Genomic DNA, 22,753 nt, shown 5'->3' on the forward strand with positions numbered 1-22,753 from the left:
ACTGAGCGCTTTCATGTATCGTTCTCAGGTAGCTCGGTGTGGAAAGCTTTTTACTTCACTCCAAACTTCTACCCAGAAGACAAGATGGCATGTTTCCATACACTTACCTGCTTTTGCATGCCGGAGTACGTCACCTTCCACGATCCTCCTCTGCTCTTCGATCTCTCAAAGGACCCCTCAGAGAGCACGCCGCTGACCCCAGACACCGAGCCTGCCTTTCACTTTGTCCTGGCCACGATGCAGGAAGCTGTGAAGGTGCATCGGCGCTCACTGAAGCCAGTGGAGAGCCAGTTAACTCCAGCGAACTTGATGTGGAAGCCGTGGCTGCAGCCCTGCTGCTCCACAGTCACGCAGCTCTGTCAGTGCCAGCTGTACCAGTAAGCTTCTGTGGAGGCGGCACTGGGAGATCCTTGCTGCTGTTTAGAGTCACACTAATCTGAATATGGACACTTCATCTCAACTTCAAATCCATGATTAAACCTTTGTTTTGTCAGGGTGCAGTCGTCTGTTGCACTGATTTTATTTCACTCGATGTAGTAACAAAAGCTTCATATCTAGAAATCTAGTCAGCACACAGGTGGCAATTATAAGATACAATAGACTGGATAACAGCAAAGCTGATTAACACAGTAAAGCTGTCAGCTGTCAAATCAGAAGATATATTATGAGACTTAGACGTCAATAAAAGTTCAGAGAATCGTCTCATACAAGTCTAAGAGCTACGAGCTGCAAAGATTCAATTCAGTGATCGTTCATCATCATCGTTTGTTATCATTCTGACTAAAGGGGGGGGGGGAGGGCTAAAGGATGATCAACAAATGTTGTTGTGATACCCACGATCTGATATTGATTTTCTGGTTTTGTTGAGGCAGCTGAGGTAAAGAAAATCAGGCTTGGTTGAACTAGAATATGGTGACCATCTGTGAGCTGAGCAACATTTTGGACTGTAAACACAAAGTCAGCTAGATTTCAAAAGTGTAGTGAGGTCTGACATGTTTGTATTTATTTATACAGCACCAAATCACAACATTTGCCTCAAGATGCTTTATACTGTAAGGTCGACCGTACGATAACACAAACAAAACAGAACAAAAACCCAACAATCATATGACCCCCTATGAGCAGCACTTTGGCGACAGTGGGAAGGAAAAACTCCCTTTTAACAGGAAGAAACCTCCAGCAGAACCAGGCTCAGGGAGGGGCGGGGCCATCTGCTGTGATTGGTTGGGGTGAGAGAAGGAAGACAGGATAAAGACATGCTGTGGAAGAGAGACAGAGATTAATAACAGATACGATTCAATACAGAGAGGTCTGTTAATACATAGTGAGTGAGAAAGGTGACTGGAAAGGAAAAACTCAATGCATCATGGGAATCCCCCGGCAGCCTACATCTATTGCAGCATAACTAAGGGAGGATTCAGGGTCACCTGGTCCAGCCCTAACTATATGCTTTAGCAAAAAGGAAAGTTTGAAGCCTAATCTTGAAAGTAGAGATAGTGTCTGTCTCCTGAATCCAAACTGGAAGCTGGTTCCACAGAAGAGGGGCCTGAAAACTGAAGGCTCTGCCTCCCATTCTACTTTTAAATACTCTAGGAACAACAAGTAGGCCTGCAGAGCGAAGTGCTCTAATAGGGTGATATGGTACTACAAGGTCATTAAGATAAGATGGGGCCTGATTATTTAAGACCTTGTATGTGAGGAGCAGGATTTTGAATTCTGGATTTAACAGGAAGCCAAAACAGGAGAAATCTGCTCTCTCCTTCTAGTCCCTGTCAGGACTCTTGCTGCAGCATTTTGGATTAACTGAAGGCTTTTCAGTGAGTTTTTTGGACATCCTGATAATAATGAATTACAGTCGTCCAGCCTGGAAGTAATAAATGCATGAACTAGTTTTTCAGCGTCACTCTGAGACAGGATATTTCTAATTTTAGAGATGTTGCACAAATGGAAGAACGCAGTCTTACATATTTGTTTAATATGTGCGTTGAAGGACATATCCTGGTCAAAAATGACTCCAAGGTTCCTCACAGTGTTACTGGAGGCCAAGGTAATGCCATCCAGAGTAAGAATCTGCTTAGATACCATATTTCTAAGCTTTTCAGCGCCGAGTACAATGACCTCAGTTTGATCTGAGTTAAGAAGCAGAAAGTTAGTGGCCATCCAGGTCTTGCATGCTCTACTCGCTGTAATAAAATATGGTCGACAGTATCGAATGCTGCACTAAGGTCAAGAAGGACAAGCACAGAGATGAGTCCACTGTCAGAGGCCATAAGAAGATCATTTGTAACCTTCACTAAAGCTGTTTCTGTGCTGTGATGAGCTCTGAAACCTGACTGAAACTCTTCAAATAAACCATTCCTCTGCAGATGATCTGTTAGCTGTTTGACAACTACTCTTTCAAGGATTTTTGATATAAAGGAAGGTTGGAGATTGGCCTATAATTAGCTAAGACTGCTGGGTCTAGAGATGGCTTTTTGAGTAAAGGTTTAACTGCAGCCACCTTGAAGGCCTGTGGTACATAGCCGATTATTAGAGATAGGTTGATCATATATAAGATCGAAGAATTAATCAATGGCAGGACTTCTTTGAGCAGTTTTGTAGGAATGGGGTCTAAAAGACACGTTGATGGTTTGGAGGAAGTAATTATTGAAGTTAACTCAGAAAGATCGATTGGAGAAAAAGAGTCTAACTTAACATCAATGGAACTAAGAGTAGCTGTAGATAATATTACATCTGTGGGATGATTATTGGTAATTTTTTCTCTAATGATAAAAATTTTATTTGTGAAGAAGTTCATGAAGTCATCACTAGTTAACGTTAAAGGGATGGTTGGCTCAACAGAGCTCTGACTTTTTGTCAGCCTGGCTACAGAGCTGAAGAGAAACCTGGGGTTGTTCTTATTTTCTTCAATCAGTGATGAGTAGTAAGCTGTTCTGGCTTTGCGGAGGGCTTTCTTATAAAGCAACAAACTATTTCTCCAGGCTAAATGATGATCCTCTAAATTTGTGACTCTCCAGCTTACGAGTCGTCTGCTTTAAGGTGAGTGTTTGAAAGTTACACCTCTGATGTGAGAATTTCTTTGTCAGAGGAGCAGATTCGTATGTAGTAAAGAAGTGAAATTGTTAACAAGATAATTGACCTCTGTGGGATGGCATGAAACCTTTTGGATAACGCTGACCTCAGCCTGGAGGACAGTGACAACCTTCAGCAGCACCAGGAAGAGAGCCATGTTGCTGCCATTTGGGTCAAAAGTTAATTTGAACTCAAATCAATATCCAAAGAAATCAGCCTAAACTGCACAGAACGTGCGCGTGTGAACAAACAACCAATGAAAGCTTAGTCTGGGGCTGAGCATCGGAGCATGTGACCTGGAAATGTGTTCAGGCAGAAAACCTGCACACAGCGTGGAAAGAAAAGCATCTGGACTTCTTTAAGTTGCCTGAAGACATTTCACCTCATCCGAGAAGCTTCTTCAGTTCTAGTTATTGTCTGAGTGTGTTGCTGTGTCTGAAGTACCCGGCCCTCGAGGCCTGGAGTGTCACACTCCTGCTCTAGTATCACACTCAGGCCTCGAGGGCTGGTGCCCTGCAGCTTTTAGATGTGTCCTTGATCCAACACAGCTGATTCAAACGGTTAAATGACCTCCTCATCATGTCCTGAAGTTCTCCAGAGGCCTGGTAATGAACTGATCATTTGGTCAAGGCGTGCTGACGCAGGGTGACACCTAAACCCTGCAGGACACCGGCCCTCGAGGCCTGGAGTTCGATAGCCTGTTGTAGTTGGATACACTGTCTGAATGTGGCTGCAGACCTGCAGCCTGGTGTGTTTCAGCAGTGACGTGAGCTCTTTGCTTTGAGGGAACGTGGATGATCAGAGCTCGTGATAACAGACGGTCTGCTGAGAACACAGGGTGGATATCACGCTTCGCCCTCAGCTTAGGCCATATACTTTAATACATGTTACGCTCCATACACAGGTAGTACAGTGTAGAAGACAATCAGGAAATAGCTGTTATGTTTTGCTTATTTCTTCAGCGTGCAGGCGAGGGCAACAAAGAAATCTGTGCAGCTTGTGGAGTTGTTTATTAGCCTGTGCAAAGGCACCAATCATATCTGCTGAATGGATCTCCCAGCAGCCCCGGGGCACAGTGGGAGCTTCTACTGCAGCCCAGAATCCCATTTCCACAAATAAGTGTGGACAGAAGACGACAAAGGGCACGGATGTTCCTGGATTGCATAAACACTAGACCTCCATCCTCTTTGTAGAATCAGTTTCCACTGCATTCGTTTAGGACCAGAGGACAGAGCAGCTCGCAGATGAAAAGCTTTCTCTGCTTTCAGAGGATCTGAACGGCTTATCACACAAATAACACATTGCAGGTGTGAACAACAGCTTTTCAGTCCCGTACACTGAAGTCAACAGCTGAATAATTACACTAACAAATGAGCTGCTTCAGCTGGCCTCTGTCCACGCGGCCGTCCCCGACTGTAGTTCATTACCGAGACTCTCCAGCCCAACATTATGGAGAAAAACATAAGCCGGGGTTTCTGTGCTGCAGGCGGAAGCTTTAAATGAGCCTTATTACCAGCAGCAGCAGGTGAGCTTACATAATAACACAATAAGCACGAGTGGGATACGTGTGTGTGTGTGTGTGCAAATCAAATTCAGATGTTACAAGTTTAAAATGCAAAACAATCCTGAATCGTTTCAGTAAAACTCAAACAAAAACAGCCACAAACTCGAGTCTGGTGACTCAGGTCATGTTTGTCTGTTGACATTAGTTTGAAGACTTTTTGTTTTTAAAGGTAAGAATAAAAGTTGACTGATGACAGCAGGATGACCTCTGTGTTTGCAGCAGATCTCTGTTACTAATGTTTAACGGACTGATACAACATTCAGCTTCTGTACTGTTCAGGACTGTTCATGATGCACATCCCTGGGTGGACTTCTGCACGTCTTAAGCCTAACATGAAGCTGTGGCATCCCTGTCACATTCATGAGTATCTATGATGGATTTCATACGGCATCATGTCAGCACAGACATGCTAAATAATAGAGGTGGGAATCACCACACATCCCACGATACGATATTATTGCAATTTTTAAAAATATTTTGCGATATTCAGATTCTGTACATAAAGGTAAACTTTATCAATATTCATTTTCTCTAATATCAAAGTCTCACACTCAGTCTTTCTCTCATTTCAGTTTGATTGTTGACAAACTGAACGGTTTGTATTACAGTCTAGTCCAACTTAACTGAACAACCATCTGGTACAATTATAGCTATTCTGAACTATGCAGTTTATGAAAACTATGCAGCCCCTTCAGCAACTGAAGAATTTGAAAGTAAATTAAAACAAAATATAATTTTACATTAAATAAAATGTTTTAAACTTCATTAAAATAAAACATGTCTTAAATTAAAATAAGTAAACTGTCATGTTTATTGCTGCCAAAAACAAGTTAAACACATTTGGACGTCAGAGCATGTTCCATTCCACAAAAACCTTTTTGTAACAAAGTATCGATTTCTGCTGTCCCTGTATCGATACATTATTAGCAAACAAAATATCACCATGCTACACAGTATCCATTTTTTCCCCACACCTACTAAATAAGAGACGATAAGGGAGCAAAGACATCCCACCAGCCGGCTCAGATCTGAGAGAATAATGACAGCGACGACAAGAACAATATTATTTGACATTCCTTTGTTTACTCGTTCAAATCACTCACTTTTACAACAAACATCATTTAAAGGACATCAAAAACTGAAGTTTGTGGTTTTAAAGATCAGCAGAACTTCAGTGATCAAACGCAGCGACAGCCCCATCGCACTGTTGTTCACCACAAAGACTGTATAGAAAAGATGGAGATGCCACTGAGGGTTCCTGAATATTAAAGTCTGACAGCAAATCTCCTGATCCACGACTGTCCTCTGCAGTCTGTGCATGTGTGGAGCTGCTGCCTCGCCTGAGTGCAGAGGCAGAGCAGCTCTCGCGCCGTCAAGTCGCTCCTGAAGAAACCACACGGTGACCCAGCAGCAGTCAAACCTGCACAAACATCCAACACTTCAAAGACTCGAGCTGCCTCGTGTCCTGGGGGAGCCGCCAGCATCCACGAGGGCGGCACAAACCTTTCTGTGAAGCGGCTCGTGGATACCCGATATTTCTCGCTCTGCTTCAAGTCAGAAGAAATGAAATGATGATGATATGAGGACGTCTGTGCGATCAAAGTAATCTGAGTGATCACATCTTACTAAACATGCACCAAGTCAAGAGGCTGAATCACTTCATCATCACTGCGTGCAAACATCGGTGCAGTTACTCGTGTCTGTTTCCTGTGTGAGCGAATAAAATCACCCAGGAAATGCATATAAATACAGAAAATATTATGTTTATTGATTCTTGGTAAGGACACTCCAGGCTTCACACGCTCCGCTTGTCCATGAGACGCTCAGCCCATCCAGCCCTCTCTCTTTAAGAACTTCACGGCGTCCGTGAAACCTTCTTCACATAACGATCGCATGGCGCCGGCGGACGGAGGGAACAGAGCCTGATTCAGACGTTTGAGGTTCTCCACGGAAAACTGAGGAAGCCAATGGAAACACGGCATCACATCAACAAAGTCAGTGACACACGTGACACGCAGCCAATCACAGCTGCTGCACTTTGTGCTGTGAGCTGCATCAGGTCACATTTACAGCTTCATCTTCTAATGAGATCAAAGATTTATGGTTCAGGCAGCACATCTACGATTACACAACTCTTTACCTTCATTATCAAAGTGATATCAAAGACCGATATCTGCACTAACAGGAAGTACTATTTATGGTAAAAAGCTGAAACGTGGAGAACAATCTGGGAGTTCAGGTTTCTCCTTACAGACCAATCAGATGCTCCGGTTCTCACCATTATGTTCATGTTGGCCAATCTGAGTTGAGTTTTGAACCGCCCCCTGTGGATCGGACACACATCCTGCCGTCCAGCAAAGGGTGACACTGTGATGGTTCGTCCCACGGGCAGGATGGGCAGGCTGTCCGTGAATCCTCCATCAATCCATCTCTACAGAAGACAAAGAGCCTGCTGGTCACACAACAAAAAGGTTCATAGCAAAGAAAACTGTTTAGACTTCAATCATAAACATGCTAACAGGACTCTTTACACAACGTGCCTCATTCACCCATTCACAGTCTTTCATAGCCCAAGGACGTGTGGAGCAGCCAGGGTGGAACCATCAACCTTCTGATTAGCAGATGACCTGCTTGACATCCTGAGCTACAAATGCATAAATAATCCTGTCATTAAACACTTTGTAGACAAGCCCTGCAAACCTGAACTTTCCTACAACCCAACCAGCACAGACACGTTCAAATCGAGTGCACGAAGCAGCCGGAGCAGAGAAAGCTGTCCGCTCTACGACGTCCACGTGATGCCAGGTTACATCCATGTGAGAACAGCACTCGTGGATTTACAGTGAGTGGGTGTCGCCTCCTGCACCCTCACCTAAACCAAAGGAACTGGGTTTCCATTGGTTTCCAGCAGTAAGAGCACATCTGAAGAGGACCTGTTATGTGCTATTTGAAGGAGAGGCCTCTATTAACTTCAGATGATGCATCGTCCTCCACAATTCATTCAAATATTTTCTTTACCAGGCATTTTGGCTCGTTGTAATAAAACCTCAGGTATTATTCATAACCTCTTTCATGCCCACATGTTGTACATGAAGCTCACTGTAACCCTGGACTGTGATATCTGGCTGTTGGCTTTACTAGTAAAGAGTAGAATTGACATGTATCCCCAGGTCAAGTATTCCTCAGACTCATTTAGCGCTGCCACAAACGATTATTTTGATAGTCGACTAGTCACCTATTATTTTTGCGATTAGTCGACTAATCAGATCATCATCCATTGGACGTAAAACGTACAGCTTATTGCACCAGCAGCATCTGCTCTTATATAACTATCATTAGCTTACAGCTTTAAGTGTTTAAGGTATGTGCTAACTAAAAATAAAGACAAGATGATAGTTTATTAAATTTTAATGAAATTTGCAGATTGTTTCGGTGGAGTTTAATAAACTCCTTGCTATCTAAAATATAACAGGACACCGGAGTAAATTCTCCAGCATCTCACACTTCTGATAATCAGCTGTCTGCTTGATGTTTATTCAGCTGTGTAAAAACTATAACTTTAATCTCAGCCAAACCGATTTACTCAGGAACAAATAAAATACTGAAAAAAAACAAACAATAACATTTTTAAGTTATCTAAGTGACTTATATATCATGTTTAACCTGAGTAGTGAAAGACGGCGGTGGGTTTGAAAACGATTTGCGGGAGTCCGGTGTTCTCACGGCTCTAGTTAGCCTAGCCCCCGGCTAGCTATCGAGCTAGTGGCTAACAGACGTCTCCGAAAACGTCGGAGCGCTTTTGAAAATATGTGGTGTCTTGATAAACTGAGCAGATATTTGAGGTTTACACAGCTACATTCTCGCCTGAAAATATGTTAAACGTTTATTTTGTGACCCAGAAAGAATAATAAGAGTAATATTAAAACTAACTAGCTGCCGCCATTGTTGGAAACTGAGCAGGGCTGCGCTATGAATTCTGGGACACAGCTTCTTCTTCTTCTTCGGGGTTTAACGGCAGCTGGCATCCTTGTACATGCAGTGCTGCCATCTTCTGTTTCAGTCCGTTATTACACTCTTAAATCCTACTACTTATTCCTGCGTCTTTTGGGATCTTACAAAGCTTCAAACGCTTCTTAATTCAGATCAAACTGAGGTCATTGTACTCGGCGCTGAAAAGCTTAGAAATATGGTATCTAACCAGATTCTTACTCTGGATGGCATTACCTTGGCCTCCAGTAACACTGTGAGGAACCTTGGAGTCATTTTTGACCAGGACATGTCCTTCAACACACATATTAAACAAATATGTAAGACTGCTTTCTTCCATTTGTGCAACATCTCTAAAGTTAGAAATATCCTGTCTCAGAGTGACGCTGAAAAACTAGTTCATGCATTTATTACTTCCAGGCTGGACGACTGTAATTCATTATTATCAGGATGTCCTAAAAACTCCCTGAAAAGCCTTCAGCTAATCCAAAATGCTGCAGCAAGAGTCCTGACAGGGACTAGAAAGAGAGAGCAGATTTCTCCTGTTTTGGCTTCCTGTTAAATCCAGAATTCAAAATCCTGCTCCTCACATACAAGGTCTTAAATAATCAGGCCCCATCTTCTCTTAATGACCTTGTAGTACCATATCACCCTATTAGAGCACTTCGCTCTCGCTCTGCAGGCCTACTTGTTGTTCCTAGAGTATTTAAAAGTAGAATGGGAGGCAGAGCCTTCAGTTTTCAGGCCCCTCTTCTGTGGAACCAGCTTCCAGTTTGGATTCAGGAGACAGACACTATCTCTACTTTCAAGATTAGGCTTCAAACTTTCCTTTTTGCTAAAGCATATAGTTAGGGCTGGACCAGGTGACCCTGAATCCTCCCTTAGTTATGCTGCAATAGATGTAGGCTGCCGGGGGATTCCCATGATGCATTGAGTTTTTCCTTTCCAGTCACCTTTCTCACTCACTATGTGTTAACAGACCTCTCTGTATTGAATCATATCTGTTATTAATCTCTGTCTCTCTTCCACAGCATGTCTTTTATCCTGTCTTCCTTCTCTCACCCCAACCAATCACAGCAGATGGCCCCGCCCCTCCCTGAGCCTGGTTCTGCCGGAGGTTTCTTCCTGTTAAAAGGGAGTTTTTCCTTCCCACTGTCGCCAAAGTGCTGCTCATAGGGGGTCATATGATTGTTGGGTTTTTCTCTGTATCTATGAAGCGCCTTGAGGCAACTTTTGTTGTGATTTGGCGCTATATAAATAAAATTGAATTGAATTGAATTGAATTGAATTGAATTGAAACGACGCGTCGACTATTAAATTAGTCGTGGACGATTTTGATAGTCGACGTAATCGTGACTAGTCGACTAATCGCGGCAGCCCTACACTCAATAATCTACTTTTGTATGTTTAACATTTTCTAGCACCGAACACTCTGAAGCTGTCGCTCGCTCCTGTGGAACATCAAGAACCAATTGATTTTGTTCTGACGAGTCACTGAATCCTCCCAGCATAAACCCTTACCTTTCCTCTGAGCTCTACTGGTTTGAGTCCAGCATAGACTGGGACAAAGCAGCTGGCTAACAGAACCTGGACAGGTACAAGAGGGGGACAGTTATCCAGGAGAAGCACTTCGTTCGGCAGCTCGTCGCTCAACATTTCGGTCACGAGGTGCGTGCAGTTAGGTAACAGCTCATATACAGCACGGTGTCATTATAGCAGTAAACTGAAGACTGGAGAGAAACAGGCTGTAAAACAATCATAAACATTTATGACCATGTTTGAAACTGAAAGAGCAGACTGTGTGTTTACAGAGAGGGCTGCGCACCTTTATGAGCTCCTCCCTGGAGGTGAACGTCGACACGTGGTGGTTCGTGCCGCTTCCTGAGTCTGTTATTGAGACGTAGAGGCGGTCAGTGGCCAGACTGTGAGCCTCTGTGGGGAGAATCTCTTCCATCCCCTCCCTGTGGGACAATCCAGACACAGATGTTCATTTGTCAGAGCTTTAATGGAGTCATCTCCACAGGGCCTCGTAAACACTGTTTTACAGGAAGCTGCGATTATTAATCAAGCTATCAAGCACTCGCACTGACCGAAGCCTGCTGCCTTCCTCACACATCAGCTCACTTCAAGCATAGATACTGACAAACTAACCTCCAGCAGCAGGTCGCCCCCCGCCTGTTCACCTCTGTTTTCTGTCTCTATCACGAACTCTGTGCTCACACACTCAGCAGCAAATGAAAAATCATTAAATATTTGATGAGTTTTAACAGCACACACACACCTGAGACTGTAAAGCTGGAAGAATCAGGAATACTGGGCCAAGATCAGCAGCTGAGGCGTTTGACCTGCTGCATTCTTAGATGATTATTCAGTTTTTCACCTTTGTGTGCTTTCAGTTACTGTGTTTGTCCTTCGAGACGTGAGACAGTTTCATCGTGGTCGTGATGGTTTCTGCGACTGCACTCAGGGACACATTCAGAGTTTTAGCAGTTTTCTGGACTGACTGAGCTTCAGTTCTTAAAGTAATGATGGGCTGTTGTTTCTCTTCACTCAGCTGATTGGTTCTTTTCATAATATGAATTCTTACAGTTGTTAAACAGGCCTGTCAGCTGTGCACCAACCTGACTGCTGCACAACTGATGGTGCCAACTCCACAGGTGAACCCTGACAGGCTCACCTGTGAGGTGAAACATGTCAGGTGATGACATCATGAAGCTCACTGAGAGAAGGCCGAGTGTTTGCAGCGCTGTCGACACAGCACAGGGCTCTACTGTCAGGAACTAAATATATTAAATGTCTTCAGTTTATCTACAAAGAAAGTAGTAAAAATAATAAAAAACATTAAATGACAAAGTGTGTCCAGATAGGGCTGGGTATCGTCACTGATTTCTAGAATCGTTTCAATTCCGATTCACAAGGTCCCGAATCGATTCGATCCACGATTTGATTTAATTCGATTCACTTCGATTTGAATCTGGGAAATTTTGACAGTCAGGAAAATTATAATTCAGATCAGTACATTTACATATTTTTGTATCTATAAAAAGGAAGCTGACACTTGTGAGACTTTATCACAGGTGTGAGCGTCACAGCAGAGGCCTTTGTGTCAAAGTAGCTGAAGATAAAACAGAAACACATGAAGGTGATTTTCCTGTTCTGGGATTTTATAAAAATATTCTGCAGTAAATCAAAAACAAAAGAAAACCATTAATCAACACATGAACATTACCTCTGAAGTTACAGCGGTTTTATTAGAGACACGGCGTTTTGCATTTTGCATAATTTTAAAACGTTTAAATTTGTTTAGTGTTGAACAGCAGAAATTAGGTTTTCTTTTCAGAAGTATGTAAAACGAAAAAAAAAACAAAACGTTGGCCGACAGCCTGTAAACAACGGCAGACTTGTGCATAACAAGCAAGTGAATAATGCAGAAAACAGATTTTTAGATGTGAAACTGTTCTTGAAGTACAGAGAGAGAGAGAGAGAGAGAGCGCTGTGCATCGTGGTCGAAACAAAACAGCAAAAGTCAGAGTGAATTCATGACGATGTTTATGTGAAGCTAGTTTGGATCTTCTTTTGCTGCTGGTTCAGTCAATATTGTTTGAAGAGACATCAAACTAACAGCTTCAGAATCAGAGCAAAAAGGGCGTGAACACAAAGCGCGGACTCAGGAATCAGCGAGCTGTCGGCTTTCAGCCCCGACTGTGAGAAAGGCGACATCTAACTGATTCTTGCGCTGTGTGTTTAAGTCTTTGTGCAGAATCCGTGTTCCTGCTCTCATTTACTGTCTTAGCTGTTTGGTGGTTGTTGATATTTTGTGAGGTTTCACCTGAGATTCTGACATTTCGGGCAAAATAAATTTATATTAAAAAATCGATTCAGGATTTTAATGAATCGATTTTATGTTATCCAAGCCAGAATCGATTTTAATCGATAAATCGATTATAAAAACCCACCCCTATGTCCAGACTCCTGACAGCAGTGTATATAAATATAATAATAACAACAATAAAAACAAACAAAAACTGCATTAAAGCTAAACTGAAGCGTGCAACCACACAGTGGAAGCAAACTGAAACCAACCAAAGCGGAAAACAAAAAGATGAAAATTAAAAAGCACCTGATGATTCCTCTGATTAACAGACCTGCAGCTGAGTCTTTCTGACAAACGTCCCGAGCTCACTGACAGAAAGCATGAGTCTCAAGAGTTCATGTTCTTCCACAAAGTCCTGACGCTGACAGCATCCAGGCCAAACACGTCCTGCTCAGGCTCAATTCAGCCAAACAGTGAACTTTAGAAAGAACCAAACATCTTTGCACAGCTGCAGGCGACGGTGCTCCAGGGTTATGTGGACGACGTCGTTTGTTTGGTCCTGACATGAAGTGTGAACTGTTTGAAACAGGCTCTTTAACCCGTGGATACTACTGGTGATTCATGCCTGCTGAATCTGAAGAGACCGACTGGTTTGGTAAAGGCATCAGCTTTCTGACCTGATAATGGTGTAAGGATCATAAAAGTAACTGCAAGTTAACCTCAGAGGATAATGAATCTGTCTATGTCACTGCTGCTGTGGCATTAAACAAACACCTTCCACCACGTGAGACAGAGCTGTGACGCTGCAGCAGGTGGAAAATATCTCCACAGTGTTTTCACCACCAACCAGTATTCACAGCAACAATGTTACAGGTCCATCAACACCTCCATCGTGTAACACTGTGCGGTGATTGTTGAGGAGACTTCTAAGTAGTTACCGGAGTGTGAGCATAAAGTTGTATCCTGGTGTGACGGCCCCAAACCGCTGCTGCCTCACACTGTCAGCAAACCTGTAGGTGAAGTCTTTGCAGTGCTGGAAGAAGGAAACAAACACCAATGAAAGCACATTCAGATCAATCAGTCACTAGTGCAACAAAGTTCATTCACTCATAGATTCATTTTTCCTGGTGATTTATCTCAATACAATCAAAGTCTGAAATCTGCAGAACTGCGAACAGAGGATATATGAGCAGAGCGCCTTTTAATAACATCTCACTCAATCGCTTGTTGTTCATCTAGATTCCTGAATTTACAGTTAATCACTCCGATCTGAGTTGTTATTTTATAGGATCGGCTGTTACAGCGTGCATCACTAAAACAGACACTTCTTCAAGTCTGTGACAGCAAGTATCCCTGAGCATCCTTCACCCTGACAAAGTCTTTAGTCCCGTACACACACACGTAACAACTGCAGTACTAAAGAAGAAGAAACAAGAATCAGGAGAGAGAAATACTGATATAGTTTGTCTGCATTCTGCTCAGAGACCAGAGGGTTTCACTGACCCCACATACCCCTGGACTGTGCACCATACCTGCAACTTTTCAGGAGCTGTGATCATTACAGCAGCCACCAGTGCCCCGGCAGAAGCACCAGCACAGGCGCCGAGCGAGCCCAGCAGCTTGTGCCCGTGCCGGAGAAAGGCCTCCGTGGCACCCAAGTGATAGATCCCCAGGAAACCACACGCAGCAAAGGACAGATTCAGGACTGTCATCGTGAACACCTGCACACACATGCAAACATGACATGAGTCACACGTTTACTGCACATTTAGTGCGACATATATAAGAAGCACGAATAAACCAAGAAGGCAGGAAATCTGACCCCCCCGCTCTGCTGCGAACATGACTGCATGAAAACACGTGTCTATTAGAAAGCCTTTTTTTCACTCCTCATCGCGTAGCGTCACCAAGCTCGCTATTTGTGTTTACTTCAGTTTTAGGGCCAAATGCGTATTTTACCGTCGTGATCGTTTAACAGGACAGAAAAGCAAAGCTCGCTGAAAACACACACAACAAGTGACGAAAGCACATTTTCTGTAACACGGCTCTCGGTGGTTAACGCTGAAACCATCACTGTCAACATATTTAGTACCTTTTCTTGCAGAACCAGCCGTTCTGAACCTTTCTGTGTACACCGGAAGTAAACAAAGCCCCTGCTCCTGATTTCAAAATAAGACCAACCTCGCGAACGCTGTGTCCCATTTCAGGGTCTGCACGCTTGAAGTACGCTGCTGTCCCAATTCGAAGTGTACTTCAAATGCATACTCCAAATGCGCCGTCGATTCCCCCAAATATCAAGCGTGGTCCGGCGCACGCTTCGTGGTCCCATATATCCCACAATTCATAGCGCGGCGGTGGGTGTGGATAATTTTGCCGCAAAATATGGCAGAAGGGAGCGGCCAAGAGTGAACTGTCAAAAGTAAGTACTGAATATGACGTCACTTATTCATGTGTGAATGTTTAATAACGAAGAACATTAAAACATTGCTGTTGGCCACATGTGGCAAAGTTATGTGACACTAGTGATGTTTGTACTTACAGCGTTAACTTGGTTTTAAAGCCTCTACTTCTAAATATACATATAGTCGACCTTAATCTTACAGAGAATCTGATGATTTTATGGATAATTAAAGTCAGTCATATATCCACAAACACAACAAGCTGAAAGTCAGTGATATATATATATATATATATATATATATATATATATATATATATATATCATAATAATCTGACAATACTATAATATTGGCCATGTTATATTTACATTACCATAGTGAGATGACTTTAGTCTCATGAACAACATTAACTAATTATTATTTACTAGCTAATCTTAATCTTGTTCAGTACAGAAATGAAGCCCTTGAATCATGTTTTACAGTCCTGTGGTCTCAGCCTCAGATACTCAACTAATCAAAGTGATGTCATGACAAAAATGATTGACCAACAAAACAATTTTTCTCCTTCATTTCTGTCAAACAAAGCTGTATGTGTCTCGCGGTTAGTATCATGGTTGCTAGGCAACCTGAACAGCGCGACGAAGCATATACCGTCCCATTTCACAAGCCTCTCACTTCCGCACTTCTCGTACTTATAGTACGCACCGTACGTAGTACGCGTAGTGCACGTACTTCAAGCGTGCAGACCCTGAAATGGGACACAGCCGATAACGCGGCTTCAACTCTCGGATGGAGGGCCAGGAGTGACAAATTGAATTAATTAAATACACCAATAAATTATTAATTAAATGTGTTTAAAATTAAGATGTGAAACAAATAAATAAATAATTTCTTAAATGTTTTAAATTAAATGAATAATTAATTATTGAAATATTTATTTAATCAATTAATTCCAATTTCTTGACAAATCTTGACAAACCGAAAAGATATTTGCAGAATTAAACACTACATTCCCGGCTAGAAAAATATTCAAAGTATATTTGGTGACATACAAACAGGGTATTTCAAAGTACAGTTCAGTTATTTCCACATGTCCATTGTTGGCACTGAGAAACACCCACTAAAAACATGGCCACCAGGAATGGTGTTGACTCCACCCCCTGACTTTGATGGGTGAGGCTGACAGATAAAATAAATTCATGAAGACAGCCGCAGGGTCAGTAGTGCCAAAATGTATTAAATAGCTACATCATTAAATAATGATTTAAATCTGTTAATAAATAATTAAAAATTTAAATAAATAAATAATTTATTAATTAAATGTGTCAATAATGAAAATTAAGATGTGAAACAAATAAATAAATTATTTCTTAAATGTTTTAAATTAAATGAAGGGGCATTTAATTAATTATTGAAATATTTATTTAATCAATTAATTCCAATTTCTTGACAAATCTTGACAAACCGACCAGATATTTGAAGAATAAAACACTACATTCCCAGCTAGAGAAATATTCAAAGTATATTTGGTGACATACAGACAGGGTATTTCAAAGTACAGTTCAGTTATTTCCACATGTCCATTGTTGGCACTGAGAAACACCCACTAAAAACATGGTCTACCAGGCTGAAGCAATGATGTTGACTCCACCCCCTGACTTTGATGGGTGAGGCTGACAGATAAAATAAATTCATGAAGACAGCTGCAGGGTCAATAGTGCCAAAATGTATTATATAGATACATCATTAAATAATGATTTAAATCTGTTAATAAATAATTAAAATTTTAAATGAATAAATAATTAAATGTGTCAAAAATGTATTAATTAATTAATTGTTAATTAAATCTGTCATTAATTAAAAATTGGAAATGAAAACATAAATAATTGATTACATGTTTTAAATAAAATGAATGGGCATTTAAATATTTATTGAAATATTAATTAAATTAATTAATTCCAGTTTTAATTATTTAATGAAACGTTTAATTAATTATTTAATGGCATATTTTTGTCACTCCTGGCCCTCCAAACTCGGGCACTAAACATGCATTCGGCTCAGTTCAGTTTTTTTCTTTTCTTTGGCTACTGTACAGAAGGTGATGGCTGTAGCTCAGGAGGTAGAGCAGGTCATCTGATCAGAAGGTTGGTGGTTTGATTCCTGGCTCCCCCAGTCTTAACCCCCACGTGCTCTCTGATGCATCAGAGTATGAGAGTGTACGTTTGTTAGAAAGCCCTGACAAAGTGTGGAGTGGATGAGGTGTGTTGTATAGAGCGCTTTGAGTACTCCAGGAGAGTAGAAAAGAATCAATTTCTTTAGCTTATAATAATGTTTTTGTTTGTTTGTTTTTTGATAAAGACACAAATACCATTATTAAATGTTCCTAAGTTCCAACAGGTTTGTCAGAGCTGGATTTTCAGCCCCTGATTTTGAATCTGTCTGCTTGGATTGATTTTTTTGTGTTGTTGTTGTTTTTCTGGTCAGCATGTATAGTCCATAAACTCATGAGAGTGCAACATACCAACCTCACAGACCCTCAAAATGTATGTTCAAAGGTGAAAATCCTTCTAATGTCCACATAAAATTTAATCTGAACTCTAAATTAATGAAATTAAAATTTAATAAACCTTTGCGTGCCATTAGCAAAACTTTATAATTGAATAATCTTATTATAGCACATAATTTTGACTATTGCTGTCTTGGCATTTTGCTACTTCAGAACGAGCACCTACTGTCCTCACTGAAACTGCTTTGGAAAATGGAACAACAGAGCAAATTTTGAAAACCCATGTTGTGTTTTTAATGTTTTATTATCTGTGTTTTATGGTGTAGCTTTATTGGATCTTTTCTTATGTGTATTTTACAAGTTCTTAAATTTACTTTATTTGCACTTTATTCTAGTTTCTTTCAAAGACATTTCGCTAATGGTTTACTGTATACAACTCTTTCTTTCTTGGCAAACTTCTCTCACTCCTTCAGATTTGATGGTTTTCTGGCAAACAAAAGGGAAATCATAACAGAGTCGGCAGACTCAGGACCATGACACTGACATGGTTCACATCTACTGGCTGAAGAAGCTGACTGCACTCCACAAGCATCTGGCAGCACAGATGAACCAGCTGCCAGTTGATGAGAGACACCCAGAACAGCTAACTGAAGAAACAGGACAGTCATGTGTCAGGCACAGTTACAGTGGCTTTGAAAAGTATTCAGCCCCCTTGAACTTTCCCACATTTTGTCACATTACAGCCACAAACATGAATCAATGTTATTGTAATTCCAGGTGAAAGACCAACACAAAGTGGTGAACACGTGAGAAGTGGAACGAGAATCATACATGACTCCAAACCTTTTTACAAATAAATAACTGCAAAGTGGGGTGTGTGTAATTATTCAGCCCCTTTGGTCTGAGTGCAGTCAGTTGCACATAGACGTTGCCTGATGAGTGCTAATGACTAAATAGAGAGCACCTGTGTGTGATCTAATGTCAGTACAGATACAGCTGCTCTGTGACGGCCTCAGAGGTTGTCTAAGAGAATATTGGGAGCAACAACACCATGAAGTCCAAAGAACACAGCAGACAGGTCAGGGATAAAGTTATTGAGACATTTAAAGCAGGCTTAGGCTACAAAAAGATTTCCCAAGCCTTGAACATCCCACGGAGCTCTGTTCAAGCCATCATTCAGAAATGGAAGGAGTATGGCACAACTGTAAACCTACCAAGACAAGGCCGTCCACCTAAACTCACAGCAGAACAAGGAGCTGATCAGAAATGCAGCCAAGAGGCCCATGGTGACTCTGGACGAGCTGCAGAGATCTACAGCTCAGGTGGGGGAATCTGTCCACAGGACAACTATTAGTGGTGCACTGCACAAAGTTGGCCTTTATGGAAGAGTGGCAAGAAGAAAGCCATTGTTAACAGAAACCATAAGAAGTCCTGTTTGCAGTTTGCCACAAGCCATGTGGGGGACACAGCAAACATGTGGGGGACGCAGCAAACATGTGGGGGACGCAGCAAACATGTGGGGGACACGGCAAACATGTGGGGGACACAGCAAACATGTGGGGGACACAGCAAACGTGGGGGACACAGCAAACATGTGGGGGACACAGCAAACATGTGGGGGACGCAGCAAACGTGGGGGACGCAGCAAACATGTGGGGGACGCAGCAAACATGTGGGGGACGCAGCAAACGTGGGGGACGCAGCAAACATGTGGGGGACGCAGCAAACATGTGGGGGACGCGGCAAACATGTGGGGGACACGGCAAACATGTGGGGGACACGGCAAACATGTGGGGGACACAGCAAACATGTGGAAGAAGCTGCTCTGGTCACATGAGACCAAAATGCAAAACGCTATGTGTGGAAAACTAACACTGCTCATCACTCTGAACACACCATCCCCACTGTCAGATATGGTGGTGGCAGCATCATGCTCTGGGGGGGCTTCTCTTCAGCAGGGACGGGGAAGCTGGTCAGAGTTGATGGGAAGATGGATGGAGCCAAATACAGGACAGTCTTGGAGGAAAACCTCTTGGAGTCTGCAGAAGACTTGAGACTGGGGCGGAGGTTCAGCTTCCAGCAGGACAACGACCCTAAACATAAAGCCAGGGCAACAATGGGATGGTTTAAAACAAAACATATCCATGTGTTAGAACGGCCCAGTCAAAGTCCAGATCTAAATCCAAGAGAATCTGTGGCAAGATCTGAAAACTGCTGTTCACAAACGCTGTCCATCTAATCTGACTGAGCTGGAGCTGTTTCAAAGAAGAATGGGCAAAGATTTCAGTCTGTAGATGTGCAAAGCTGGTAGAGACAGACCCTAAAAGACTGGCAGCTGTAATTGCAGCAAAAGCTGGTTCTACAAAGTATTGACTCAGGGGCTGAATAATTACACACACCCCACTTTGCAGTTATTTATTTGTAAAAAATGTTTGGAATCATGTCTGATTTTCGTTCCACTTCTCACGTGTTCACCACTTTGTGTTGGTCTTTCAATAAAACTGATTCATGTTTGTGGCTGTAATGAGACAAAATGTGGGAAGGTTCAAGGGGGCCGAATACTTTTGCAAACCACTGTATGTGTCCTGTTTCTTTATGAAATCTCACCAACAGGTGGCGCTATTGTTTTTTTTGATTCCCTACTTTGTGTGTTGCAGTAGCCAATTAGGATTTTGTAAAACAGGGAGTGACTCACTTGTGCTCTCAGGGTTGAAAGTTGAACAGGTCAGATTCGTTATTATTTTAGAGGCACCCTTCTTTATTAGGAAACAGTGCCTGTGAGAATTTATTTGTCGAAATGACCCTAAATATCTTTCATAAAAAATCACAACCACATTTAAAGAAGCACAGTGATTCTTTTCACCAACTTAAGACTGCATATAGTGACTATGCAGGTTCCCTTACACCTCGTCTGCTTTGTACTCTGAGCGTGTCAGGCGTGTCGCTAAACCGTGCAAAATTTCTCAACTGCATTTGTTTTTGATCTAATCTAGCACCAATTATGTCTAATGTATACTTATGCAGGTCTTTTATATCATATGTTTGCAGTGCATTTGCCGTTGTTCATACAGTTGTATAACTCTCCAGAAAAGGGAACATTTTGATAACGAAGACGATGTACCTGTCACTAGTCAAAGAATTATTTGGCTGCTTCTGTGTGCTTAGATCATTGAGGGCAGGTAAGTACTGAAACTGCTTTGCACCTTTAAAATAAAATACCACGTAGATGTATGAGTGAGGCTTGTGGTGGTCAATAAGAAAATAGAAAATGCTAATCACTTTAGACTTTACAGCAATCTCTGCCCACAGGACCTTGAAAGGTTTGGAAACGCTCGTACGAGAAGGTCAGTGAATCAAGTCACATTCTAACCAGAAAGCATTTCTTTCTTTTTCCTTAAGTGAATGCTCTCCACCACCGCTCACGGCACTTTCTACAAAAATTGGAGCTCACTGAAACAGAGATGTTCATGAGCACAAATAAAACATGTACCTGCTGCTGTCTCATCCATTTATTTTGAAACTCTTTTTTTAGATACCCAAACACGGTGACACAAGTAGCAGAGCAATGCTAACCTCAGTCATTCATTATTGTTCAGGTAGCAGCAGAGGTTACATTCATGAAGATTTAGCCTTGAGCTGTGATTTAATTATTCTTCTAGACAAAGGAGCTGGTAGTTGCTCAGTGGAAAGCCTGTGGCAAAGCTTAGCTGTTAGAAAGTGTACGTGTGACACACTCTCATCCCACAGTCTGTGAAATTCTGGGATGAAAGAAACGAAGAACTCTAATTTCAGATATCAGAGTCATTATCCAGAGCAAAGTTATAATTAAGAGGAACTTTCAGAAAAATGATGGAGGAAGCATTATCCCTTCAAGTCACATTTACTGTGAGAACATGGGCTGAGTGTATTTGTATTTGAGTGGACGGAGGAATTATACTTCTCAGGGCTCAGGCCAGCTGACAGAGCTTTCATTTTTTTCCACAGGCCAATTATAGAGAAAGAAAACCCCATCCTTGTCCTCCCTATATACTCCCACACATGTTGCTGGAAAGCCATCACAAGGTCATACAGATAAAGAAGATCTGTTAAAAGATCAAATAGTTCCTGTAGATAAAAAGAGGAATCTGTAGCCAAGCCAGGAGAGGAGAAAATCAAAGTGAAATTGAAAAGCAGAGAGGCTGAGGTCGTGATGGAAAGACGTGGGTGTGAAGACAACAACAACAACAAGAAAAGGAGAACAGACACGATGCGACAGATGAGAGGTGATGGTTGGCTGAAAGGCCATTAGGCCAATCACATCAACACAGTATAAACATGTACTTGTCATATTGCTGCAGATCTGCATACAAAGGACGAGGAGGTGAGAATTAGTCACCTCACTGGGAGATGACTCATCATAATGTCAGCTCTGCGTTGGTGGTATTTCATAGCAATCTCCTATTGGACTAAAGATTAGCTGCTTACAGGCAACAAATAGAAACAAGCAGCCCTGACTGAATAACATCGGTGTAGATTGAGGTGAGGCTGAAGTGAAAGGACATTGTCACGCCGTGTGAGACTGTTAACATTCTGAGAAGCCGAGCAGGAAAAAAGTAGAGTTGCATCGATCACAGGAATGAGCAGTAGCCCGGCGTCTCAGAGCAATTTCTAAAATCTTACAGTGTCTCCTCTGGAAAATGGAGGACAAACTATTTAAGGAAGAGAAAATTGGATATCATTCAGGAGGAGAAAAGAGGAACAACTGTAATTGCAATTTTTAGAACGGATGCCCAGGCAGGGGAGGAAAAAAGAAAACTCAGTGTTCTGTATCACATTATGCCCAGTCGAAACTCAATCGTTTTCTGCAATCAGACAAGTTTAGTTGAAAGAGAAGGTCTAAAAGTTTTGTGGTCTTGCTGTTACTGAACAACTTTACAGAAACTACTGTGTTCCAAATCTCAGCTTTAATTTGGTTGTGTCACAAGAAATAACCACAGTGTGAACTGCATTCTTTCTTATTCAATTCAATTCAATTCAATTTTATTTATATAGCGCCAAATCACAACAAATGTCGCCTCAAGGCGCTTCATAGATACAGAGAAAAGCCCAACAATCATATGACCCCCTATGAGCAGCACTATGGCGACAGTGGGAAGGAAAAACTCCCTTTTAACAGGAAGAAACCTCCGGCAGAACCAGGCTCAGGGAGGGGCGGGGCCATCTGCTGCGACCGGTTGGGGTGAGAGAAGGAAGACAGGATAAAGACATGCTGTGGAAGAGAGACAGAGATTAATAACAGATACGATTCAATACAGAGAGGTCTGTTAATACATAGTGAGTGAGAAAGGTGACTGGAAAGGAAAAACTCAATGCATCATGGGAATCCCCCGGCAGCCTACATCTATTGCAGCATAACTAAGGGAGGATTCAGG

The 22,753-nt window shown here is 42.0% G+C and overlaps 2 protein-coding genes and 1 long non-coding RNA gene across 6 annotated transcripts in view; 1 reads left to right on the plus strand and 2 right to left on the minus strand.

The window, feature by feature from the left end:
• Positions 1–6,193, plus strand: part of sts (steroid sulfatase (microsomal), isozyme S) — a 30,528-nt gene extending 24,335 nt beyond the window's left edge. For 2 of the 3 annotated variants that reach the window (XM_085151415.1, XM_085151416.1), the window contains one exon: positions 29–6,193. In XM_085151415.1, coding sequence (XP_085007541.1) covers positions 29–381 — 353 coding nt within the window. In that variant the 3' untranslated portion in view covers positions 382–6,193. The remainder of the gene's footprint in view (positions 1–28) is intronic. The other variant, XR_014872367.1, reaches the window with a different exon arrangement.
• pnpla4 (patatin-like phospholipase domain containing 4) lies at positions 5,050–14,616 on the minus strand. 2 transcript variants are annotated; one of them, XM_085151438.1, is made up of 7 exons: positions 14,530–14,616; positions 13,970–14,158; positions 13,376–13,470; positions 10,449–10,584; positions 10,145–10,210; positions 6,915–7,067; positions 5,050–6,591 (listed from the first exon to the last, which is right to left on the minus strand). In XM_085151438.1, the coding sequence occupies exons 2-7, from the start codon at positions 14,147–14,149 to the stop codon at positions 6,460–6,462; spliced, it is 762 nt and encodes a 253-aa protein (XP_085007564.1). In that variant the 5' UTR covers positions 14,150–14,158; positions 14,530–14,616; the 3' UTR covers positions 5,050–6,459. The 2 variants fall into 2 exon arrangements, with proteins under 2 accessions (XP_085007564.1, XP_085007563.1); XM_085151437.1 differs by lacking the exon at positions 14,530–14,616 and adding an exon at positions 14,260–14,471.
• LOC146492421 (uncharacterized) overlaps positions 5,050–22,753 on the minus strand; it is a 425,011-nt gene continuing 407,307 nt past the window's right edge. Inside the window, exon 2 of the long non-coding RNA XR_014872371.1 lies at positions 5,050–5,510. This is a non-coding gene — a long non-coding RNA (uncharacterized LOC146492421). The remainder of the gene's footprint in view (positions 5,511–22,753) is intronic.

The sequence above is a fragment of the Neolamprologus multifasciatus genome, chromosome 23 (assembly GCF_963576455.1).
Source record: "Neolamprologus multifasciatus chromosome 23, fNeoMul1.2, whole genome shotgun sequence".
Taxonomy (NCBI): Eukaryota; Metazoa; Chordata; class Actinopteri; order Cichliformes; family Cichlidae; genus Neolamprologus; species Neolamprologus multifasciatus.